The sequence below is a fragment of the Motacilla alba genome, chromosome 11 (genome assembly GCF_015832195.1).
Source record: "Motacilla alba alba isolate MOTALB_02 chromosome 11, Motacilla_alba_V1.0_pri, whole genome shotgun sequence".
In the NCBI taxonomy this organism is placed as follows: Eukaryota; Metazoa; Chordata; class Aves; order Passeriformes; family Motacillidae; genus Motacilla; species Motacilla alba.
Window position 1 is genome coordinate 1,903,191 of NC_052026.1, and position 23,939 is coordinate 1,927,129.

The following is a 23,939-nucleotide window of genomic DNA, read 5'->3' on the forward strand; positions in this document are numbered from 1 at the left end:
CCGCGGCCTCCGCGCCGGCCCCGCGCGCGCCGCGCCCGCCCCGCGATCAGGCGGTGCCCGGGCAGCCCCGGCCGCGGCCCGCCCTGCGCGCGCCGTCCTGGGGCCGCCGGCGCCCCCTGCTGCCCGCGGGAGCGGCACCGCGCAGCGACCGCCGGCTGCGCCCCGGCACCGCGCAGCGACCGCCTCCTGCATCCCCTCCGCCCCGCGCAGAGACCGCCTCCTGCAGCCCCTCCGCCCCGCGCAGAGACCGCCTCCTGCAGCCCCTCCGCCCCGCGCAGAGACCGCCTCCTGCAGCCCCTCCGCCCCGCGCAGCGACCGCCTCCTGCAGCCCCTCCGCCCCGCGCAGCGACCGCCTCCTGCATCCCCTCCGCATCCGCGCAGCGACCTCCTCCTGCATCCCTTCCGCATCCGCGCAGCGACCTCCTCCTGCATCCCTTCCGCATCCGCGCAGCGACCTCCTGCTGCATCCCCTCCGCACCCGCGCAGCAACCTCCTCCTGCATCCCCTCCGCACCCGCTCAGGAACCTCCTCCTGCAGCCCCTCCGCACCCGCGCAGCGACCGCCTCCTGCAGCCCCTGCTGCCCGCGCAGCGACCGCCTCCTGCATCCCCTCCGCACCCGCGCAGGAACCTCCTCCTGCATCCCCTCCGCACCCGCGCAGCGACCTCCTCCTGACCGTCCTTACCTGCCTCGTACCTGCTCAGGTACCTTCTCCTATATCCTGGGTACCTTTCCTGGGACATGCTCAGGTACCTTCTCCTGATCTTCGGCTCCTGCCCTGATACTTCCGCGCCGGTACCTCCCTGCACCTCCTGGCACCTGCCCTGGAACCTCTCCACAGCCACGGTCCGCGCCCTGCCGTGCCCCGCCAATGCAGCTGCGGTGCCGGCAGTGCCGGGGGCAGATCTGGATGAGCACACCGTGTAAATTGTTGCTGACTGATGAAGCTGTCATTACCACCCCATCCTCAGACCCCTAACACCCTCTGTTTGACCAACAGAACCAGGAGAGCACATCAGGGTTTTTACAAAATGACTTTCCTCGATGGTCTGTCAGTCATTCCAGCCTTTCAAAGTGCTGAAATGCTGCCCTGGGTGGCCCAATCAGCCTAAAAGTGACATCAACTATTCTCAGGCAATTTTGGTTTTGTGGTGCCTGTTATGTGTGAATTTCAAAGCACTTGTGCGAGAAATTTAAGCTGATCAAAACTGAGCAGTCAATCCAAAGGAGAGCAAAAGACTGACTTGCACAAATTCCCACCTCAGGTTTCTGCCTGTTCCTGGTCCATGACTTCCCTTTCGGATCCCACCAGAATGTTCCAGTGATGTGGTTCCACCCCCTGCCTTCCGAGAGGAGGTGAAGCACAAGCAGAGGCTGCCCAAAAAGGCAGCAGGAATTCCTTCCTTGAAGAGCTTCAGAACTTCACAAGGCACTGAACAACTTGAACAACTTTGACCTCAGTCCTGCTCCAAAGAGGAGAGGAGACCAAAGGCTCCACAGGGCCTTTCCAATCTGAACCATACTTGAGGTGAGGTAAATCGACAGCAATGCAACATTCTCATCTTGTCGCAAGTAAAGATTTACACCTTACATATTTCAGCCACTTGAGACATATTTCAGATCTTGACAATGTGGATACTAATACACATTCAGTCAAAGGATGAAGTAGCAGATTGTCTGGACTAGGCTGGTGTCCCTGGGAAAACACCTGGAGTGTGTAAGGGACCCCAGCGTCCTCCTTGGGGACACTGCACCTCAGGAGCCCTTGTGGCTCCCACTCTGCCAATAGTTCCACTGATACTCAACCCTGCTACTGGCAACAGCTCCACTCAGAGACATCTTTTATAGATGTTTCAATATTTTAACAATAAAACCCCCCAAATTGCAACAGCTGAAAATATTGGAAGACATATTTATTGCATCATTAGCATCATCTTTATTGCAAGTCTCTCAGGTTTTGGTTACCTTGCCTGTTTTCAAGCATTTAAGCCACATCATAGTGAAAACCTAGTGCTAATACAATAACTAAACCTTTTCCATAATAAATTAACTATTGATTCATCCTTCCTTTATCAGAACGAATAAAAAATACAACTGAAATACTAAGGCTGTCACTGAAAAAGCAAGTTACCAAGGCTTTCACTAAAGCTTCCTATAAAAAATGTGTAATTAGCAGAAATGCTGGTTCTGCTCACTTACATGAAAAATACACCAGAAAACTGTCCAGCTATAAACAGAAGTCAAATTCTACCAGTATCTGCTCAGTTCAACGGTGAGTGCAGAATTTCTGTAGCAGTGAAGGATTTTCCTCCTCTGTGCAGCAGTGTTTAACCACACATTCAGTGTTTTCTGTCACAGACATTTTTCTGCACATGCAGCATATTCAACACATGACAAAATATTCTACCTGCTTTAAACATTGCACTAATTAAGAGGAAACAGATTCAGACACAACAACATTAACAGTACTTTCAGACATAAAGTATTCATTTTAGTGATATATCCTTTTCTTACAAATGGTACAGAGCAAGTGACAAAAAGTTAACTCAAAAGTTGCATAGATCAAATGCTCAAGAAGGTTAAATAAGGTTCCACATTAATGTAATTTTTACTGATAGAGATTTTGTTGCCTATGATAGCATTACTTAAATAAATTGTCAAGTTATGGTAAATTAAAATTACAATGCATAACAATTCTGTCTGTTGTCACTGAAAAACAGGAGTCCGAGCTACACTAAATTCTCCAAGGGCTCGAGTTGTTCTGGCAATACCTCACTGTTACAAAGGCTGTTCTTGAACGGCAACAAAGCCCTCGCAGATGATGTTATTGATGTCCTTTGTGGGCTTTTTTCATCTATAAAATGGAGATAAAAGAGAAAATATCAAGATAAATGTTGCCCCAAACCGCTGCGCAATTACAGACCAGCTTTCCGTAGACAAAGGCTTGTCACTAGTTGCTCCCATGGTCTCCAAAGCACAGGAGCAATGCTCCCTGTGTGAGGGGTGCATGGATTTATCACTGGGAAGCGGCTGCAGAGGCTCTCACAGACCAGCAGCACAACAGAGGCTGAGCAGAGAGGAGACCAATTTCCTGATAAACACAGGGATTAATTTAGAGTCCTTAATGACACTCTCATTCTCTTTGTACCCTGTCAGGCGGCAGTGGTGGGTTCCAAGTCTCTCTGGTCTTTTCCCTACTTTAGTTCTGTCTCTCCAAGCACCAGCCCTGATGGAATTACACCAAAGGCCATCCTCACGGGCACTGCACTGACACAGGGCACAATGGCTGCACACTCTGAAAGCCTGTCTTTATTTCTGCAAGTCAGCTCGGGGGCTAACGATGAAAACTGGGCTCCCAGCACTTGCCATCAGTAGAAAATACAGTGATGAGTACCTGCACCTGTAACCTGTAGTACTTCTTGGAAAGGTCAACGCTTGTCCGTCCTTTCTGGAAAGGGTAAGACCACAAAATCAAATTCCAGTGGTTGCCCATTTTTTGGACGCCTCTCAAAAGCCAGTTGATTTCTTCAGTTGTGAAATCTTTTCGGACTCTTCTCTTGTTCAAAGGTCTCATGCTCATGGCCAGGGAATACACTTCATCGCCCTGCAAATAATTATTTTGGTGTCATTAAGAATTATGTAAATGTACATACTATTTTGCACGTGGAAGTAACATATTACTGGCAATTCAACATTTAATAGTTGCAAAGAAATGGTCCCACTGGCAAGGGAACAATGCTTTTCCAAGGTTTCTTCACTGTCACTACTTACTAAAATACAGTATTTTTTCTGTGATCTTCATTTCTGTTGTGCCTACATAGTTTATTCTTTTAGCAAGTTTATGCCTTTATGTTTCTGTTACTTCCATACTGTGCAAATCTTCATCAACACAGGAAAAATCAGACCTTCAGATCCACCATTCTGAAATATATGTCAGCTGAAAAATGCTGAACTCAGTTCAGGGCTAAATCAGTGTGACTGGAGTAGAATCAACAGAGGAATATTTTTTTAATAAGGTTCATTTTGCTACTGGGCTCCTGTTAAAGGTGACTAAAAAAGAACTACGCAATTCCTACTGCTTTTATTTGGCCACTTATAAACATGTCAGTGCATGATTAGGCTTTGCATAACTAACCTCTTTGTCAAGTGAATGTGTGCAATTTTCTTTTAAATGCTGACATTTCTGGCTGCACATCTCTTTGACTCTCTGTCTCTTCTGTTTAGCATCTTGGGACATTTGTAAAGCTACAAAATTGTGAACAAGGAGGCCACTTAGTCACTTTAAGCTAACTAAAATTTACTGAAAAACTGGATATAAAACTGTAAAGGAGCATTTATTCTAATGAATCTGAATATGTAAATGTTGCTTTATTAGTAATATCTCATTCTCCTTAGATCTTTTTCTCATAATCCACATTAAGACATAGGGACTATTGATGAACCAGAAGCAAATAATAATATTACTGCTGTTCCAGTTGATTTCTGTGAGAGAAAGTGTAACAGTTTATTTAAATTCACAGCCATTTATCTCCAAGAGCAAGGACAGGTTCTTCTCTCAATGCCCTGACCTAAATCCAAATACTGATCTTTCAGCTGTGCATATTAGAAAATTCATTTTCTGGTAATACTCACAGTTTCCATAAGCAGGTGTCAAGTTATAGTTGCTTGTCCACCTAGTATTTCTACTATGTTCATCTCTCTTTGAAGTATTAGATTTGTCTTTTCTATTTGGAGTCAAAAGAATGCCTTAAAAATAAAAAAATAGAAACCCAAACAATAAAACATTACACACATTTATTAGAAAAAAAACCCCAAATCATAAACCATGGGTTATGTTTTAGGAATTAAAATTTAAGCGACAACCATCTTTTGAGCCATACCACTAATCTGGCCTTGGAAGAAAGACTGGAAAATTCAGTTTACTTCAGCTTACAGAAAATGTGTACTTGCTGAAGATAATATATTGTTGTGATGGGCTTTCAAGATGAAATACAGTTGCTTTGGTTGGTTTTTTTACGTTTGAAAATACCTTTGTGGCTTTCATAGGACGAATTACTCAATTACTGAATCTGATGGGGAAGAATATAAACAAATTTTAAAATCAACCTACTAGCTTTAACTGGGCATTAATTAAATAAAATAACCATGTAAACAAGGCTTTTGAAAATAAGAGCACTAAAAATAAATTTTTGGTGGGAATTTCAAAATTTCAATTCTCATTTCAAAGAATTCATTCTTAAGGATTCCCCTTATAGCTGTTTATCACAAGCCCCAAGTCCTCAGCAGAGCTCCCAGCAGGAACAGGAATGAATCTAATGGAATAACATGATTGGAACTGCATAAGGAGTGGTGCTGAATCCAGGTTCAGGCAGCTAAGCTCTGCTCTGGGCCTGACTAAACCTCCCCATTTTAGAAAACAATGCCACAAAAAATTGAGAAATAGCAAATGTCATGGAAGTAACCCTGACAGGATTCAAAACAGGATCAATACAGCAAATACCAGATAACTTTGCAGGGAAATAATGTGCATTACACAATTTCATGATTATAGAGTATGCATTTTCTGGCCTAATAATATACAGATTGTTCTCAGTATCTAGAGGAGAAAAAAAAAAAGAAAATAATTTTCTATTCACAGTTTCCCATGGTAAAGTTCTGCAAAAGAATTAATAGACAGTAAGGGCTTTTCACACCAGTTTCCGAACCAAGCCCTTACTTTGGAAGCTATCCTTGCTCTTAAAAGTTGGTATTTCTTTATGCAGCCTGTCTTTCTTCACTGGGGCCAGCAGCATTTCTGGAAAATATAAGATGAAAACCAGTACAAATGCCAGTAAGTAATAACTGTTTAATTTTCAGAATTCCTTCTTTAAACCAGAAAAAATAGAGGATGTGCTTCTATTTAATTTATTAAGATCTCTAAGTATCCTAGACCCATAAGTATATCAGGAATAGTGTGGCCAGCAGGAGCAGGGAGGTCATTCTTCAGTACTCAGCACTGGTGAGGCCACACCTGGAGTGCTGTGTCCAGTCTGGGCCCTCAGTTTGGGATGTTGAGACGCTCGAGCACGTCCAGAGGAGGCAACGAGGCTGGAGAGGTGCTGGGAACACAAACCCTGTGAGGAATGGCTGAGGGAGCTGGAGGTGCTCAGCCTGGAGAAAACGAGACTCAGGGATGACCTTAGCACTCTCTGGAGCTCCCTGAAAGGATAGCTGTAGTCAGCTGGGGTTGGGCTCTTTCTCCAGGCAGCACTGACAGAACCAGAGGACACAATCTGAAGCTGTGCCAAGGGAAATTTAGGTTGGCTATTAGGAAAAAGTTTTTCACAGAATGAATTATAAAGTTCTGGAATGGTCTACCTGGGAAGGTGGTGGAGTCACCAACCCTGGATGTGTTTAAAAGAAGCCTGGATTTGGCACTGGGTGCCATGGTTTAGTTGAGGTGTTGGGGCATGGGTTGGACTTGATGATCTTAAAGGTCTCTTCCAACCCAGTCATTCTGTGATTCTGTGAATATTGAATGAAATTACTTTAGTGTGATGTCATACATTTACTCACACATATTTCAACTTAATACATTCCTTTCTCTTAGGACTTGACTATTTCTGGCAAATGTGAGAGTCTTATGAAAGCCTATAATGAGCATCTGTCACCATGGCAAGAAAGACACAAAATCCTTCAAAACAGAAGTGGCCAGTTCTGATCTCACTTAGTACAAATCATTGTAAATCAAATTTCATGAGTGAGTTTAAAACAGCAAGACAATCAGAAGTAAATAAACAAAAGTTCAGAATTTTAAATGCAATTTGAAAGCAACAGCTCCAAGTAGTGAACATAAACTCCATACTCTGGTGAGTTGCAGATCTGTTGTGGTTATCAGCAGCCACCCTGCGGAGCTCCCCTCGGTATCTTTCTTCAGCCTCCAGGATGACCCTGTGGTGCTCACACCTATGCAGGCAACTCTGCAACATCTTGGTGAAGGTTTTGCTGTTCAAGGACAGTCCTCCTGCTGTACAACCTGGGAAAAACAAGATATTGCAGAAATAGCAATCACAGCTTCTAAAGGAGCCACCACAAAGTTCAGGGTTTTATTTTGCTCACTAGGATCAATTTGACTTCAGGTTTTCCATACTCATGTCATTTCTATGTACCTTCTTAAAATACTTTGTATTTGCTCTCTTAAAAAAATTGTTTTCAACATTTTATGGGACTAAGTTATACTGCACTTCCACTCCAGAAGTACTGAGTGAGGCACAGATCCTCTACAGAACTACAAATATTGGTGGGATGGGAAGACAGAGGCTTCAGTTCCATTTGCACATTTATCCAGGAGCCAATATATATATATTATGTACTATATATATTTTTATTAACTTTGTGTTGTAACAGTTACCTGTATTAATCTGAATCAATGGTAAATCTAGTTTAGGCATGAATGGTCTCACAGCAAGCCTTGCTGTTCATTTTTGAGGACATTCCCTAGGGTAATTTGTGGTTTAGATATCCTTGGATGCTCTCATGGTTAAGTTACATCAGCTGAAGGAGAACTTGTGTGAGGAATCGCAGGAAGGGCACAAGTCCATATCTGTAACGTTCTGCCTTAAGATAAAGCAGTGCTAAAGCTCAGCTTTAATTTTGTTTGACAACTCAGATAAAAACAATGTTCAAACGTGGGTTACGGGCTGCTTTAGGGGTTCTTTTGTTTTCTGTGGGTTTTAGTTTTGTTGGAAGTTTTTAAATAAAGACACATTGGCTTGATTACAAAATCCACTCACAAATCCAGAGTACCAGCAGTATTCTCATAACTTACTGATGGAGCAGGCTGAGGAAGTAGAGCCTGGGGTAATGGAGGGCTGTAGTCGTGGATTAGCATGAAACTGCCTGCCTGTACTTCACAGCAGTGAGGGAAAGAGAAGGGCTGCAGAATGCTGAGGAAGTTTAGCAGGCAAATAAATGAGGGAAATGAGCAGGACTATGTGTTCTTCCTCCCTCTCTGAAAGCAGAGAAAGGAGGAAAACACCTGCTCAAGTATTCTTCTGATTATCCTTCTAATTAATTCAAGTTACTGTATGTTCTGTTTGTCAGCAAACCCACATTATTACATGGACCAAAACAGCAATTTTTCAGCTTAATTTCAATATTTCAATATTCATCTTTTATATTAGAGGTAGAAAAAAGAAGGGAAAGGGAAAGGGCTCAGGTTTTGTTATTATGTAAGAGGTAATGGAAGAGATGTGTTACAATTTCTGTCAAGTCAATCCACTTACTTCACTGCTGACTCTTTAAGGCTTTTTTATGTACACTGGAAAGAAAGATCTAAGATAGTATTTACCTAAACACCTTAAATCTGCCATTTTATGGGATGAAAATATAGCTGAAGTACTTTTGACTCTCTCAGTTTTCTCTGAGCAGAATGAATGTTGACCTAAACGAGGGAGGAAAAAAGTCACTAAGAAATATAACCTATCTTTTGCCATGGTAATCATGTATCAGCATAACTACATTCAACTGCATTTTCTATTTGTAAATTATTAAAGTATAATTAACATAACAGCAGAAATCCAAATGAAATTTCTCAAGTTAAATGCGTCACATTCACATTTCTGTAATTCCAGAATAACCGTGTTCCTTTCAATGTTTTTTCATCACTCTCCCAAAGGATATGATTTCAACTTGTACATAGCAAATGAACCCGGTAAACCCATATTGCTTAACTGAGTCCTATCTAGTTTATTTTTGTTTGGAATCAAGTGTTGAAAAATGTAATATATAGGAGTAATAGATATTCTCAGTTTAAACAGGTGTAACCTGGAGATCAGCTGGTCACCTGTAAAGCTTCCATTCTGGCAAATTCTAATCTAATGAATACTTAACAATTTTATAAATTAACAGGAAAGTAAACAATTAATAAAGATTTGATTGAACTGATCCCAGTTCTGAAATAAATGTATCAGACCGAGATTAATGCAAATCTGAAAAACTTTTCTCTTAAACACATGTTCATCATGTAGGAACAGCATCAGGCAAAAGTCACTCTCACAGGCAGGTTCTATCCCAGCTTTACAGGCACAGGACCAAACCTCCATTTTCTAACAGTGGCTTTCACTGGTCAGTACAGATTAAACACTAAACTTAATCTCTGATACATTCATTTGTATAGTTAAAATCAGTTTAAAAAAACAAAGCTAAAATACGCATTAAAAGAAAAGTAGGATAAATGTTCTCCTGGTAAAATTGTGTACAATATAAAATTCCAACACTATGCAAACTAGTTGAAGGATATTACACATAAGGCACCTCTGTCATCTAATGATACATAACAAGTGATAAAAAGTAGTGATAAACGTACATAAAACTAATTAAAATCTCATTAAGAACAAAATAAGCTCAGAAAGGAATATGTGTAGGTATTTGTACCTGATGTGCATGTCTGTTTCATATTTCTAACAGTCTCTGCTGGTTGTTTAAATAACTGTTCACTGGGAAGATCAAAATGTAAACAAATTAAAAACAATAAAACAATAAAAACAATGTACATTTACCTGCAAATGTATATTTACCTGCAGTGTACATTTACCTGAATACACACATTCCAAGGGCACAACATAAGCCCATATTAAATATATAAAAGAGAAAACTCTAAAAAAATTATTCTAATTATCCCAAGTTACTGGACTTACAGCACCCAGCATGTAAGCAGTGCATGTTAATACCTGTTTCCCAGAGATCTGTGACTGGCATTCTGTGCAGTCTGTTCAGCAGGAAGTGCAGAGCTGTCACTGGTTTCCAGAGTAATTTGCAATTCAGATTCACATAGATTACCAAGTGCACATAAAGCTCTCACAAAGTCTTCAGAATACTGTACCCTTCACCATTTGCAGCAAATACTCTAAAAGGTAATTGTTTTTTTCTTTTCTTAGACTAATTAACTTCTGTGCAACCAACACCCTGATGGAGCATCTTTGTGTCCCTGACTCCCTCTGAAAGCCACAGGAGCAAGAAGCCTGATCCACGGTTACCTTCCAGTAACTCCTGTGTTCACACAAACACATATTCAAAAAGATTTTTTAAAAAATTCATATTTTAAGAATTTTGTGCATCAGAGCCCAGAACAACAACTAAAATTATGCTAACCAGTAGCAAAGCAAAATTTACCTGAATGTACCATGGAAAATATCCAGGCTCTTGGTGATTTCTGTGGTAGTTGCAAAGTAACAATATAATACCAGGAAACTGCACAGAGCAAGGTGCAGCCAGACACATAAAAAAATCACAATAAAAATGTGGAACTCAAAAAGTCCAAAACAAAACATAAAACCCCCCGAAAATGTAGTTTTGCTTATACTTTTCCATTGACTGTCTTGAGGGATATTCCAGATATAAACTCAAGAGAATGGAATCTGTACTTATCATTGCAAGTTAGCTATAAATAATTTTGGGTTTATCAATAGGAAAGATAAACACAAGCAGCAAAAGAAAAAGAGGAAAATCAGCATCTGTGTGAGAGCAACGAGCAAGAGAACAGCCCCAAACAGGGCTGTTCCTTTCCCTTCCCATGCAGGGCAGCACTGGAACAGGAGGGGAGAACAGCAGAGGTGCAGAAACTTTTCCCCCTACTTTGCAGACAATCCAGTTTCAGTATTTTTCCAAGCAGTTCTCTGCCTGTTTCCCTAGTAAGTGCACATTACAGAAACCATTGTAGTTTTGTCCAAACCAACAGCTTAAATCTTGATCTGTTACACCAGTGAGAACTTTAGGGCAAAAGCCATGGATGATTTTCAGCACTATGCTGAAGGCACTCAAACGTGCCCTAAAAGAGGCTCTCTGTACAACACCAGCACTCAGAGAGCAGCAGCTTCCCATGACTGTAATCTTTGATCTGTGACCTCAAAAACAATCTCCCATGGGCCACCAAAGGGTTACGTCTTTCCACTAGGAAAAACACCCATAGTCAGTTACAGATAATTTAAAAGCCTGTCAACCTGGAATGACTAAAGAAAAGCAACTCAGTATTTCTGCTTAGGTGCAAAATTCTCACCCTGCCTGAAGACCTGACCGATTTTTTCCAGAAGCAGTTTTCCCATTTATATTGTGACTTTGAGGTACACTGTCTGTTTGCAGCTCAGTGACTGAACATGGAATGTTCCTCTGTTCAGTTTGTCTGGCAGAAGCTCCATCCGTAGTGTTCACTGTTTCATTTTTTTGTGGAGCAGAAGTTACAGATGGAGCAAGAACCTCATTATTCAACTTTGAGGTCAACTGTGGACAACAGACATCTTTCTGTGTTCCTTCTGTGTACTTCTTTGGATCAACAGGATTCACTTCATGGGATTTTAGTGCTTCAGAACTGGCTACTGAAGATTCGTCTACAAATATTCCTCCTTGCACTCTTTCCTGAATTGAAAAATATTGGTTAGTGACTATGTGAGTTCTATAAAAATGTTAAATAAATCCAGTGCCAGGATAAACTAGATAGCCTAACTCTGACAGTTAAGCAAATTCCAGAGAAGCTTCAGGAAAACCCCTGACTGAGCTGAGAGCCAGCAAGACAGCAGTGCCACTGAAGGTGTTGAGGGGGTACTTCCTAAGTGTTAACTTCAGGCTGAAGCAAGGAATTTGCTACTAAGGCACTGCTAGAAAGTAAGAGCCATCTAAATACCCCAAAAACTTGCTGTTCCAAACCCACAGATACTTAGCAGCTTTAAAGCACAAGGAAAAAATGAAACAACTTTATGTCAGCTTATGTTCGCATTCTCCTTTATTATCTATCCCACCACAGCCATACAACCCTGAGCATTTCATGCATGCAAATATTAAAATTATAGGTTTGAATGTCCAGCAACTAAAAATTAATTCAACTTCTTTTTCTATCTGATAGAAAATCTGGGTTTGCAATAAACTAGAGTACTTCATCCAGTACAGATGCCTCCATTCTCTGCACACCTGTAACTCAGGCTGATCTACAAGACTGATAAAAGTTGCAGGCTGTAGTTTCACACTAATTCAACATTTTTTCCTGGGTTTTTTGCTCCCATTGAAATTATCTTAAGGATTTACTTTTGCTTTCTCCTTAAACTCTGGAAAGATGTGATTAGTTTTATCTTATTTTGCTAAGTAGGCCAACCTCATCGTGCTGTTTTTCAATTGAGTTTATCCTGTGTAAAATTTCTTTTGCTTTCTTCCAGTAGTCTTGCAGACATCTTTCTCTGACTTGCACATCCACTTCTTCTGCATTGGTCACATTTAATGAGTTATCATATAATTTCAGAGACAACTGTTCAGCTTTATAAAATGTAAAACAACGTTAATATTTAAAATTTTATCAAGTAACATTTTAAAAGTATTTATTATACTTTAGTATGCTGAGGGACAGCCCCAATAATTTAATGCAAAATAACAATTTTTATAAAACTTATTTTTATAGATAAATGTTAACACACTTGAAATTTACGCTGCAGTTACAAGAGGTGAACTTGCAGTTATAGTTCCAATAAACTGTTTCACTGTGTACTGTCCTGTAACAGTTCCTATAAACTGTTTTCACAATGATGCTGTGAAAAAAAACCAAAAAGCTTTGTCATTGACTTAACTCTGGGTTCTTGATCAGTACGAGTCTCTGCTTTTTTAAAAAAACAATTCCACATTAATGGACCCTGCAAATCTCCACTCCTCCTCAATCCTGCACAAACCTCTCAGTTGTGCTTGAGCACAGAAATGTAGATACCGGTTTGTTTTTTCCTAATTAGCAATGGCACACCCACCACGCTCTAGAGATTAGGAGACAAGGTCTCTGTGTTCCATGGGAGGTATTGTACAGAAAATTAATAAAAAACTGAAACAGGGGCCCAAAAATACATCCTACTTCAGGGAAAAAAAGATCAAGATTTCTTAATCTTGGGAATTAATGCAGACACGGTGATTTCAGGCTTGATTATCTCCTGGTTTATTCTCTCCCTCTAGTGGTACATCCCCAGGAAAAGAGTATCCACGGGGTGTTAAATGACAGTGCTCCTATTTTCCACAGAATTTATAGATGGGAAAGCTTTAAGAACTGGCCCTACACGGAGAGGTTTCACAAATGCATTTTTGCAACACTGTTGGAATTTTTACCTCTCTTTTTTTCTGCCTAAGTCAGTTCTTGATGACAAATAAGCAACTTTCTGTGCAGGAAACAAACATCTTTTGGAGTACACAGAATTACAAAGCTGCTGCAGTTAAAATCCCTTGGGGAATCAGCAGGACACAGAGATGGAAACAATCACTCTCATTTTGAAAGCAGTGACAGCAAGCTTACTCATTTGTTTGCAGTTCTGCAGCACAAAAGTAGCAGCTTTGATGAGTTCCTCATCCTGAGATTCTGTCAATACCTGAATCATAAGTGGCAGACCATTGTTCTGAAGCAGCTCACACTGGTTTTCTTCTAGAACAGGACATGGTAAAGGAAAAGGTTTGGTTTCAGCCCCACACACCTTAACCTTACAGTAGTTTTAGGGGCCAATACTGGCAGCAATCTGCAACTCTTTCTGTAGAAAGAGAGATTTTCATTACAGACTGAGCCTGCTGCAGTGACAGCAGGAGAGCTTTGCATCACACAGGATGATTTGACCAGAACTCAGATTTCTGTAAGAACACTGAAGGATGACTGAGACAAATTATACAATGGAGTTCCAAGCTCATTTAATTGTGGCTTAAAACATCTGAATAACTGTTCCTGTATTTCTTCTCTTCCATTACCTGCTCTTGGAGTAGATATGCAACATTTCTGTGAGACATGATATGCAGAAATATCAAAATCTCAAGGTTTATAACTAGCAAAATAAAATTAGTTGTTTAATCCTGGTCTAGCCAATCTGTTTCTCCTCATTTATTATGTAATTAGCTGAATTTTTATTGTGATCTCATTCACATATGTAATCACATAACTGATAACTTGCTAAACATAGTTCTTTCTTCTTTAAACTTAATTTAAAAAAGGAAATTAAAAATTTTAACATTTTTATTTTGACAGTGATGACTTTTAAAGAGAAATCTTTTTTCTGTTGAAATATTTTTCAGTAATTTTCCAATAATTTTTCTATTCAAAAGACATTTTCCATTAAGTCCTGTTTCACTAATTCTTCAGGAAAAAATGTCTGTTAAAATAAATTTATGACCTATTGAGTTAATTATTGAACATGTTATTGGCACTCAGATTGTGAAAATCAACCAGGATTTTTGAACATAAGGCCTTTTTCTTGTTTATCTAAACATACATGAGAAAAAACAGAAGTACAAATGAATTTCCCTTTCTGTTTGCTTGCATTACCACAAAATACCAACTGAAGTGCTGTATTTGTACCAGATATGCTTGGGCAAGCCCTGAGGAACATGACAAAAATATTTCAGAGCTAGCAACTGCTTCTGTGTCTTGAAAACCAATGCACTTACATGGCTTTTACAAATATTACTAGCCTTGTAAGCAGTGGACAGAACTCTATGTGCCAAGGACCATGAAAAAGAGCTCAAGAGAACTCATTTGCTATGTCTGGATTGTAGTAGCTTTCAGATCTGGATTAATTATTCCCTGTGACACCTAAGCCAAGCTCTGAATTCTTGCATATTTAGTCCACTTTTTCAAAGCTACTAAAGACACTTCCTGCTAACAAGCTTTAAAATTTAAAGATGGAACATTATAGAAAACTTTTTGTCCAAATACTGCCATTGTATTATTTAATAGAACTCTCATGTTCCAGTCTTGATGAAGTGACACCACTGGAGGAGTCAGTGTATGAGAATTTAGGAGAAGCTGACAGACAGGAAAAAGAATAAGCAAATCTTACCACAAACTTCAGTACAGTGTCCAATTGCTAGAATAATACTGATTTTTTCTCCTGTGCTCAGTGTCTCATTGGACAGCAGCTTCAGCAGCTCTGACACAGTGTGATACTTTGCCAAGACAACACCCATGGCAGCTGTTTGTTAAAATAATTGGAAAATAAACTAGATCGTGATTGTACAGGAATTATCCAAGGATAAAATGCTGAATTTTGAGGGAACTCTACAAACCCCTCAAAGCCTTGCGCCTGCTCAGCCCTGCCCCTGCTCCACCTTTAACAGTTCAGATTACCCCATCCCTCCTGTGCTGCTCCCAAATCCAGCCCTGCCCATCCTCCCAGCCTGTGCTCCATGGAGATGAGGCAGAAGATCTGATGAATGAGGACTTTGCACTGTGCAAGTTTTGGAGATCCCTGCTGAGTTTCTCCACATCCTTTATCAGCTCCAGCACGAAGCCAGAGAGAGTTGAATAAGCTTTGACACACAGAGTATCTGCCATAAAAAGAGCAGGGGGCAAGCCCTTCCTGGCACTCGCAACACCACTGCTAGTCCATGCACACTGAGGCCTAGTCCTGCCACACCCAACTGATCTGAAACTACCCTCAGAACTAGTGCAGGTTTATGCTTTTAAACTTTTGTGAACTTCCATGTGAAGCTCTTATGGCAGAAGTGTGAGATACACCAACCATGGCCACAGCACAGGCTCATCAGGATCACAGGTTTCTGCAAACCTTCTGTGGAAAACACAAAACCTCATCAGGAGAGCAGTACCCAGCCAGCAAAACAGATCAGAGTGTGCTGTGCAGAAACGCCACATTTGTTCAGCTCCACCCCTGAATTACTAAAGCTTCCTTAAGCTACACAATTTTTTATTCAGGCACAGGCCCAACTTCAGGATCCAAACTGACTGGTCAAATCCAGGCCCAGAGCTCAGCTTTACTTATCCAGCATGAGGTGTAGCATCTTATTTTTTCATTTTCAGTTGGGTTTAAATTTCACTGTATTTATTTTAGCAACAATGGGACAGTAATCCACCTCAGATGAACTGAATCACTCCCCACTTACACCTCTGAGTTTTAAAAAACACTGCAACATCCACTGGGATGTATATAGCCTAACTGCCTTTATCCATTCATTTCTGCAACTTTTCCACCAGCACAAGACTTTAAAAATTGCATTTTTAAATTAACATAGATAAAAAAATGTCTTTCCACTCACAGTTATTAGCAATGCAGGCATCCAGAGTCTTTGTTACTACCACTGCAAGTTTCATGCTGGAGTGACTCAAACAAGAATCATGCATAAGCTCAAGGAGAACTTTGGCTAATGTATCCAATCCTCCAATAGAAACAAAATATTTCTGCACATATGCTTAGTGGAAAAAAGAAAAAATGTGATTTAAGCTACAGAGTTTGCAAATTATTTTATCATTTCACTAAGTAAGTCCATTAGAGTTAGTCATTACATTTCTTATACAACAGAAGCTGGATATACATTAATCTCAAGAAATGCAGTAACTGCATATAAAATAGTTACAGGAAAACATGACCCTAATATGTGCACACAAATGGCAAATGTCATGCCTGAGTTCTACCTAAGTCATTGTTTTCAGTCATGCAATAAGGACTTTAATTTAGATACACTTTTAATCAAAACAGCTCCGAACAGTTTTACTAACCCTATGAAATGTAACCAGATTGTGGCTATTTGTGGACTTGAGCACAGCGGAGCGTAAGTAAAGATGGTGGAATACAGTGGTCAGAGTAAAAGCTGGAAGAACAACAAATGACTTTGTAGAGCTTGACAAGAAAGAAAAAACCATTTAGCTCTCTAATTAAACTTCCTTTTATCAAATGCAAAACTGTGTAAAGCTTGAGCTGCACTTACAGTTATTTGCAACTGTGAGACCAAGAAATGAACAAATGGGACGAACAATCTCAGGCTCTGTGCAACTCTCGAGCCACTCTTTGGCATAGGGAAAAACCGAACAGCAAATGTTTTGATTATCTTCTGGAAAAGTAAAAACAAATTATCCCAAATCAAAATGCAATGAAATAAACTTCAGCTGAACAGTGAAAATGAAACCAAAGTGTTATCAATTTGGAGAATATCTTTGAACTTCTTCCATGATTTTCAGAGCAACACGTACCATTCTGGGGGTTGTTGACACAGGCACAGAGAGTGCTGCACACTGAGGACCAGAGCTGATAGCAGGGATCAGTGTTTTCATCTGACAGATTCTTCTCAGAGGTGGAGAGAGTTGTTCTGTTAAGGACAATGCAAACAAGTCTCAAATAGTCAAGGAAACATAGCTGCTAACCAGTCTATTATTTGTCTTTTTGAATTGCAACCCTGTTTACCTGAATAACTGCAGCAGCAGGCTGATGCAGCCTGTGTCTCTGACATAGGTTTGCCCATTTTCTAAAAGAGAACACACACAAGACTCCAGAGACAAATGCAATTGCAGACAAAATCCTAACACCAAGTTTAATTCACATACATACATTCCCTTTCCTAAGTACATATCCTCCCCAGGAGGAAATGCAAAATCATATCAACATATTGGTAAATAACATTTCTATGTCTCTCTCTTTCTATACACTCTCAGAAACTATGGGTTTGCATTTGCAAACTATATTTTTAGAACTAAACCACGTTCTGCTGTTTAAGGATATCCCAGTGAGCAATGACCTACTTCGACAATTCAGGTTCAGTTACATGCAAACATTCATCTTTATAAATTAACTTCACCAAAACATTGCTTATTGAATATTCTGAATTTTGTACTGCAGATTGGCAAATGGAAAAGGAGTGTTGTTGTAATACAGAAAAAAATCCAACTTACTATTATTTGACACCAGTACTAAGATTACATAAACAGACATTCTTTTCAAGTTCACACCAGAATCCTTTTTAATTAAAAATAAAATGAGGTCTTCAAACAATGCAGAAGTACACAAAGTCTGCTGACAATACACTGAAAAGAGAAAGTGAAAACCATTAAGTCCCAGAGTAAGTCACTCCTAATCCTAAATTATTAAGTCTCAGTTGTGGCCAGTATGTGAGGAGCAGAGACAGGGCAGGACTGTGAAGTGACTGAGGGCTTCCCCCTGCACTGAGTTCCACACCAACCAGGACCCTGGCAAGCTTTGGAACAATCCAGGAGTCATTGAACACTTGCTGCTGAGGGAGGGGGGAGTGCGGTGTCCGGTAACTTAAAGACAGCCTGTGTGCACAAGTCAGCAAGGCACTGATCAAATCTGGGGATGGACAGGGCAACTGGGGCACCTTCATTGCCCTTGCTCCAACTGACAATCTTGTAGTCATTTTCTTTTGGTCTCACAAAATGAGGAGACAAAGCAGGAGCACAAGTAATGACAGGGGGCCATAGGGCACTCAGAAATACAAACAATATTATTTTTATTACCGTTACTCTCTATAATAATCCCCAATGTAAATAAAGCTGCTTCCTTTACGATGCAATGAGCACTCGACTTGGCAAGGTCATTTATGAACATCAAACCACCAATTTCTCGAAAGTATTCGCTCGCTTCACCTACAAGAGGAAAAAAGAACAGAAAATTTTGCTTTTGTTTCTCTGCAAAATGAAAGGCTTCTAAGATTTTCCACTATCTCAAGCCTTATGTCCTTTAGACATTTTTACAGTGCCCACCAGTTTCTTGGCATACATGGTGAACATGAAGGACTGCATTGTTTCTAAGGAAAAGCCTTTCTTACTGTTTTGTTGGCAAATGGAATAGATAGTGATCAAAGCCTCCTTCTGAGACAGAGGGCAGTCCATCTGATATTTAAGGCATTCAAGCAGTAAGTTCAGATCTGTTTTCATATCTAGGAGCAAACACAAAAAACTTCATTAAAATTGTTATATTTTCTATATGTTAATCTAGTTAGTATTAGAATAAACCTGTCCAAAATGTAGTATGTACATGTATTTTAAAAAAGGGGGAAAGTGAGCCAAAATGGAGCTACATCACTTCTATTCAGCCACAAAAAACAAACCTAGAAATATTTCTGTCCATAGTTTGTTATTTGAGCATGATTTCCTTTGCAGAGTAACACCCTCCTTTTAATACTTCTGGCCTTTAGTTACTAGTAATTCTTAGTAAGTCTGATGTAAAGTACTAAATATTAAATTCACAACAGCAAGGTGCATTAAGTGTAAATAATACACAGCCATTAAAGTATTCAGAATGCAAATAAAATTCAGAGTGCAGTTGAAAATCTAGGAGTAGTAAGGAAAGGGTCCAAAAGCACAAGGCTGCTCAGTGCTACTGAGTTACAGGAGACAAATCATGCAGCACAGCAGCAGAGCCCTCAATCAGGTGGTTGGAGACGTAATATAAAATATTCTCTGGGCACCTACATACAACCCTAGGTGGGTAAACAGACTTGGAAAATCGGCTTCTTAGTCTTTGCAGTATAATTAAAAGACTTATTTGATAATTATTTCTAACAGTCACTGAATGTATTGTTTACTGTAAACCCTTACAAGGTTTGAGGGTTCTTAAAGAAGTTAAAATACAATAAAAATGTGGATAAATATTAGCAAATTAAAAAAAAAAAAGTGACTTTGTGGTGGTGGGATTTACTATGTGTGTAGGTTTGGCATTGGATTTACCCTTTGCATATGCAATACAGTATCCAAAATTTGGCAACTAGGAAAAAGCACGTTTTCCCAACTGCTCACCACCCCACAACAGGCCTGTCATAGTCTACAAAACTTTGTAGAATTGATGCAGATTATAATGACAAATTATATTAGATATCTTACCACACTGATTTATCTGCTCCTTTTGAGTGTTCATTTTTGGTTTCTCTCTGTTCTTGTTCTATAACAGCAAGGAAAAAGTGTTTTCAGTTCTGTTCAGCTTAGCAGTGTTTATGGTATATGCAGTATAAATGTCATCATTTTTCTAAAATGCACTTTTTCCAGTTTTCTGCTTTTACTTTGTCATCTCACGCACACAGAGTTTAATGTATGGCAGTTTTCCTTTGGAAATACAGTATTTTATAATAGCCCTGCATTTGTAACTACCAGGTTATCATCTCTTGAGAGTGGACGTTCTGCAGAACTCAGGTAATTCCATGTTGCCACTGAGGGGCACTGTCAGTAAAGAATATCCCCTGCTCTGTGTCGCTGATCACAACAAAGCTGATCCAACTTTCCTTACAAGAGCGGCCAACTTTGCATCAGCCAACAACTGGCACTAAGACCAAGTAACGTTACTTAGGGGGTGAACACTATAAAACACTCAGCCTCCTGCTGCTCAAGGAGCCACTAAACCATCAGCATGGCTCTGGCAGTGCTGATCAAACCAAAGGCAGTGAGCACAGAGACATATTCCTTACAGTGAGAACTCACTCAAATTCACCAAAGACGTTGTCACATTACATGAACCGTGTAAGCCACAAAACCCCACGGCATTGCTTCTTCACAAACCCAACGTGGCAACCTCTGAGAGCAGAGCAGCAGTGACATTCAGCTTTGGAGGCAGAAAGATGCTCCCTCAAACATGCCCCAAGTCCCAAACACAGAAGGTTGATGCAAGCATCACAGTGACCTCGTACAATTTCTCAAAAAATTACTTCGCTCCAGGTAGAAACTTTAAATCGGTGGTGAATGCAGCTTAATAATGGATTTGTTTTCCTTCTCAAAGTACAATCATTGTCATCTTAATGAAGACAGCCAGCCCTGCTTTCTCTTGAGAGTTACTGATCGCCCCCATTCCTTTGCTGCTTCCCTTAGAGAGCGAGAACTGAGAGAGTTCATCTCCCTGCAGCCTTTCAGAAGTGATAACAGACATGCATTTCATTTTCCTGCAAATCCAACCCTGCCACAAGGAAAAGCTTGCGAGCCTTCCTCACCTCTCTTTGTCCTACTGCCACCACCCTGCCAGCCTAAGAAAAAACAAAACCCACCCAAACAAAAGGAAGGCTGTAAAATGAGTTTGCTCTGGAGCTAATTGCTTTTCAGAAGAGTTTAATTTAATACACGTTGATACAATGATACAATATAGGAAGCACAAGGGATTTAAAACTGTGTGTATACAAGGGCACATCTTGACCTTTACCTGGATCTTTTTTACTTTTGCAACCTACAGAAGGTACACAAAATAGTATTTATAAGCCAGCCTACATTAATTAGATGCCAGCAGCTCACCTCGGTTGCTGCACCACAGAGCAAGGTGGAAAGACAAGCAACGAGATTTGCTTCAACAAACAGCTGGCAAATGTTGCATATAAAACTCTTCTCCATCAGTTATGGACAATAACCCAGTAACATCACTTCAAACCTCAGAAACCACTCCTGGAGAAGCACGGATCTGCCAACGTGTGTGCTCAGCAGCACCAGAGCACATGGCTGGCACGGTCAGCAGACCAGCCAGCCTCGGCGGGACGTATCCTTCGAAAGCCAGGGACCGAACCCCAGAAGGGAGAAGTGCGGGTTGTTGGCGTCCTGTGGAAACCAAACCCCACAGCAGCAGCTGAGGCCGCGAGGGCGCTGCGCTGTGGAACAGGACTTGGGGGTGTCCTGGCCCATTTCAGCTCTCTCGCACCCTCCTCCCTCAGATGAGCCGTGCGTGATCTGCAGCTCATTATCAGAGCTCCACACTCTTATCAGCCCAAATATAAAAGGGAAAGAACATTTAAAAAAAAAAGGGGGGGCGTGGGGGGAGGGGGGTGGAGAAAAGCAACAGTCTAAAGATAAAAGAGCAGCTGCATTCTTCTGTGGGAAGGCTGGGGAGTCCCGAGGGGGGAAATGGGGCACGGCTCGAGTACCTGTGATCCAGCGGCGCGGGTGGCTCCGGGCAAACCCCGAGGCGAGGCGGGTCCCCGCTGCCGAGCGCTGCCCGGCTGAGAGATGGGATCGCCGGGCTGAGAGATGGGATGTGCGGGCTGAGGGATGGGATGTGCGGGCTGAGGGATGGGATCTGCGGGGTGAGGGATGGGATCTGCGGGCTGAGAGATGGGATCGCTGGGCTGAGGGGTGGGATCGCCGGGATGAGGGATGGGATCGCCGGGCTGAGGGATGGGATCTGCGGGCTGAGGGGTGGGATCGCTGGGCTGAGGGATGCGATAGCTGGGCTGAGGGGTGGGATCTGCAGGCTGAGGGATGGGATCGCTGGGCTGAGGGATGCGATAGCTGGGCTGAGGGATGGGATCTGCGGGCTGAGGGGTGGGATCTGCGGGCTGAGGGATGGGATAGCCGGGCTGAGGGATGGGATCGCCGGGCTGAGGGATGGGATCGCCGGGCTGAGGGATGGGGATCTGCGGGCTGAGGGATGCGATCACTGGACTGAAGGACAGCGGAGGCCCCGCCAGACTGAGGGGTGGGATCTCGCGGAGCTGAGGGCAGGGCCCGGCCCGGCCCCTCAGGAGACGCCGCAGCCGCAGCGCCGCCCGAGCGCCTGAGGGCGCGGCAGCCCTCGGACTCGGGACAGCCCTGAGCCTTCCCCTCAGCCAGGCGGGAAGCACTTGGAATTGTAGAACCGTCAGGCGTGAAAGAGATCTTTAGGACCATCAGTTCAACGTCAGCCCAGCACTGACACTGCAAACCCTAACCCACTGAACCATTTCCCAGTGTCAGATCCAGAGGCCTCTTTAACACCTCCAGGGATGGCAACTCCACCACCTCTCTGACCAACCTGTTCCCAGGCCTGAACACCTGAACAGTGAAATTTTTTTACTAAAATCTAACCTGAATTTCCTCTCAACGTGAGGCCCTTTCCTCTGGTTCTCACTGCAGGCCCAGCAGAAGAGAGCAGCCCCCCCTCACTGCACGCTCCGGTCAGGGAGCTGGAGAGAGCAGTGAGGTCCCTCCTGAGCCTCTTCTCCAGACTGAACAAACCCAGCTCCCTCAGCTACTCCTCACGGGGCATGTTTTCTAGACCCTTTGTGAGCCTTGTTGCCCTTCTCTGGACACACTCAGCCCTTCAATGTCCTTTTTCCCGAGGGGCCCAGAGCTGGACGCAGCCCTCGAGGTGTGGCCTCAGCAGTGCCCAGCACAGAGGGGCAGGCACTGCCCTGCTCCTGCTGCCCACAGTGCTGCCGATGCAGGCCAGGTGCCATTGGCCTCCTGCCCCCTTGGGCACGCTTTGGCTCACACTGAGGCGGCTGGTGACCTGCAGGATGTGGCACTTGGCCTTGTGGAACCTCACGCCCTTGTCCTTGGCCCGTTGATCGAGTCTGTCCGAGTCTCACGGCAGAGCCTTCCCCTCCTCCAGCAGATCCACACTCCCACCCAACTGGGCATCTGCAGATTTGCTGAGAGTGCTCTCAATCGCCAACTCCAGATCATCCAAAAAGATGTTAACCAGGAGCAGCCCCAAAACTGAGCCCTGGAGAACACATTTCAATGCAGCTCAGTTTGCACGCTCTGCAGTTGGAAGCTGCAATGCCCCCACAACAGAAAGAGCTGCCATCCCTTGGCATTGGCCACACACACAGGTGCAGGAAAAACCTTTTGCTAGGTGAATATGGCTGACAGAACTGAGCTTTCAGGCACACACTGCCTTTCCCTAGTGACCCTGAACTCAATAAAAGGTATTTCACCCTTCATCTCTTTGCACCATTGGATCCTCAGACCATCAGAACTCCACCAGCCTCTCTCATCCTTTTGCGCCTTCTCCCCAGTCAAGCTGATGAGCAGCTTTTATAAGAAAAAATGCAGTTCTGCTGCCAACGAGGCAAGCCACTTTGCAAATGCAACTTACCCTGCCAAAACCACCTACTGTCTTTTTCTTTCAGAGGTGAGTCATCAGAAGTAATAAAAATGTTACATTTCAAACCAAAAAAGAAAAGAAACGAAAGCACTCACAGAGGATTTGTCAAAGCCAATAGATGCCAATGTGGCTTATCCTGTTGGCTGCTGAGTTATTGCAGCCCTTTGCTACTTTACCATTTGTCTTGTTTGGAGATTGTGCTCAGATAATTCAGTGATGGGTACAAGAGAAATTTTAAAAATCATAGCTGATTGCAAAATGATAAAACCTAGGAAAATTTAAATAGATTGTGAAGTATTTACATCATGGTGATGACGGTTACCACATAGAGACCAAAATAAGGCCTTTTAACCAAACTTCATTTATATCCTTGTTCCTGAAGCCC

The 23,939-nt window shown here is 42.2% G+C and overlaps 1 protein-coding gene and 1 long non-coding RNA gene across 2 annotated transcripts; one reads left to right on the forward strand and one right to left on the reverse strand.

The window, feature by feature from the left end:
* The first annotated feature begins 640 nt into the window (after positions 1 to 640).
* On the forward strand, positions 641 to 9,537 carry LOC119705521. The gene is made up of 3 exons (XR_005258258.1): positions 641 to 1,527; positions 5,762 to 5,829; positions 6,589 to 9,537. It is a non-coding gene; the product is annotated as an uncharacterized LOC119705521 (long non-coding RNA).
* On the reverse strand, positions 1,614 to 21,769 carry TERB1 (telomere repeat binding bouquet formation protein 1). Its single transcript, XM_038148074.1, has 21 exons — positions 21,612 to 21,769; positions 19,603 to 19,660; positions 18,549 to 18,659; positions 18,238 to 18,366; positions 17,656 to 17,787; positions 17,171 to 17,231; positions 16,960 to 17,075; positions 16,698 to 16,820; positions 16,029 to 16,181; positions 14,816 to 14,947; positions 13,291 to 13,416; positions 12,121 to 12,278; positions 11,035 to 11,390; positions 9,414 to 9,475; positions 8,329 to 8,421; positions 6,844 to 7,014; positions 5,716 to 5,793; positions 4,632 to 4,745; positions 4,135 to 4,244; positions 3,394 to 3,603; positions 1,614 to 2,853 (listed from the first exon to the last, which is right to left on the reverse strand). The coding sequence occupies exons 2-21, from the start codon at positions 19,634 to 19,636 to the stop codon at positions 2,824 to 2,826; spliced, it is 2,499 nt and encodes an 832-aa protein (XP_038004002.1). The 5' UTR covers positions 19,637 to 19,660; positions 21,612 to 21,769; the 3' UTR covers positions 1,614 to 2,823.
* Between the last annotated feature and the right edge of the window lie 2,170 nt (positions 21,770 to 23,939).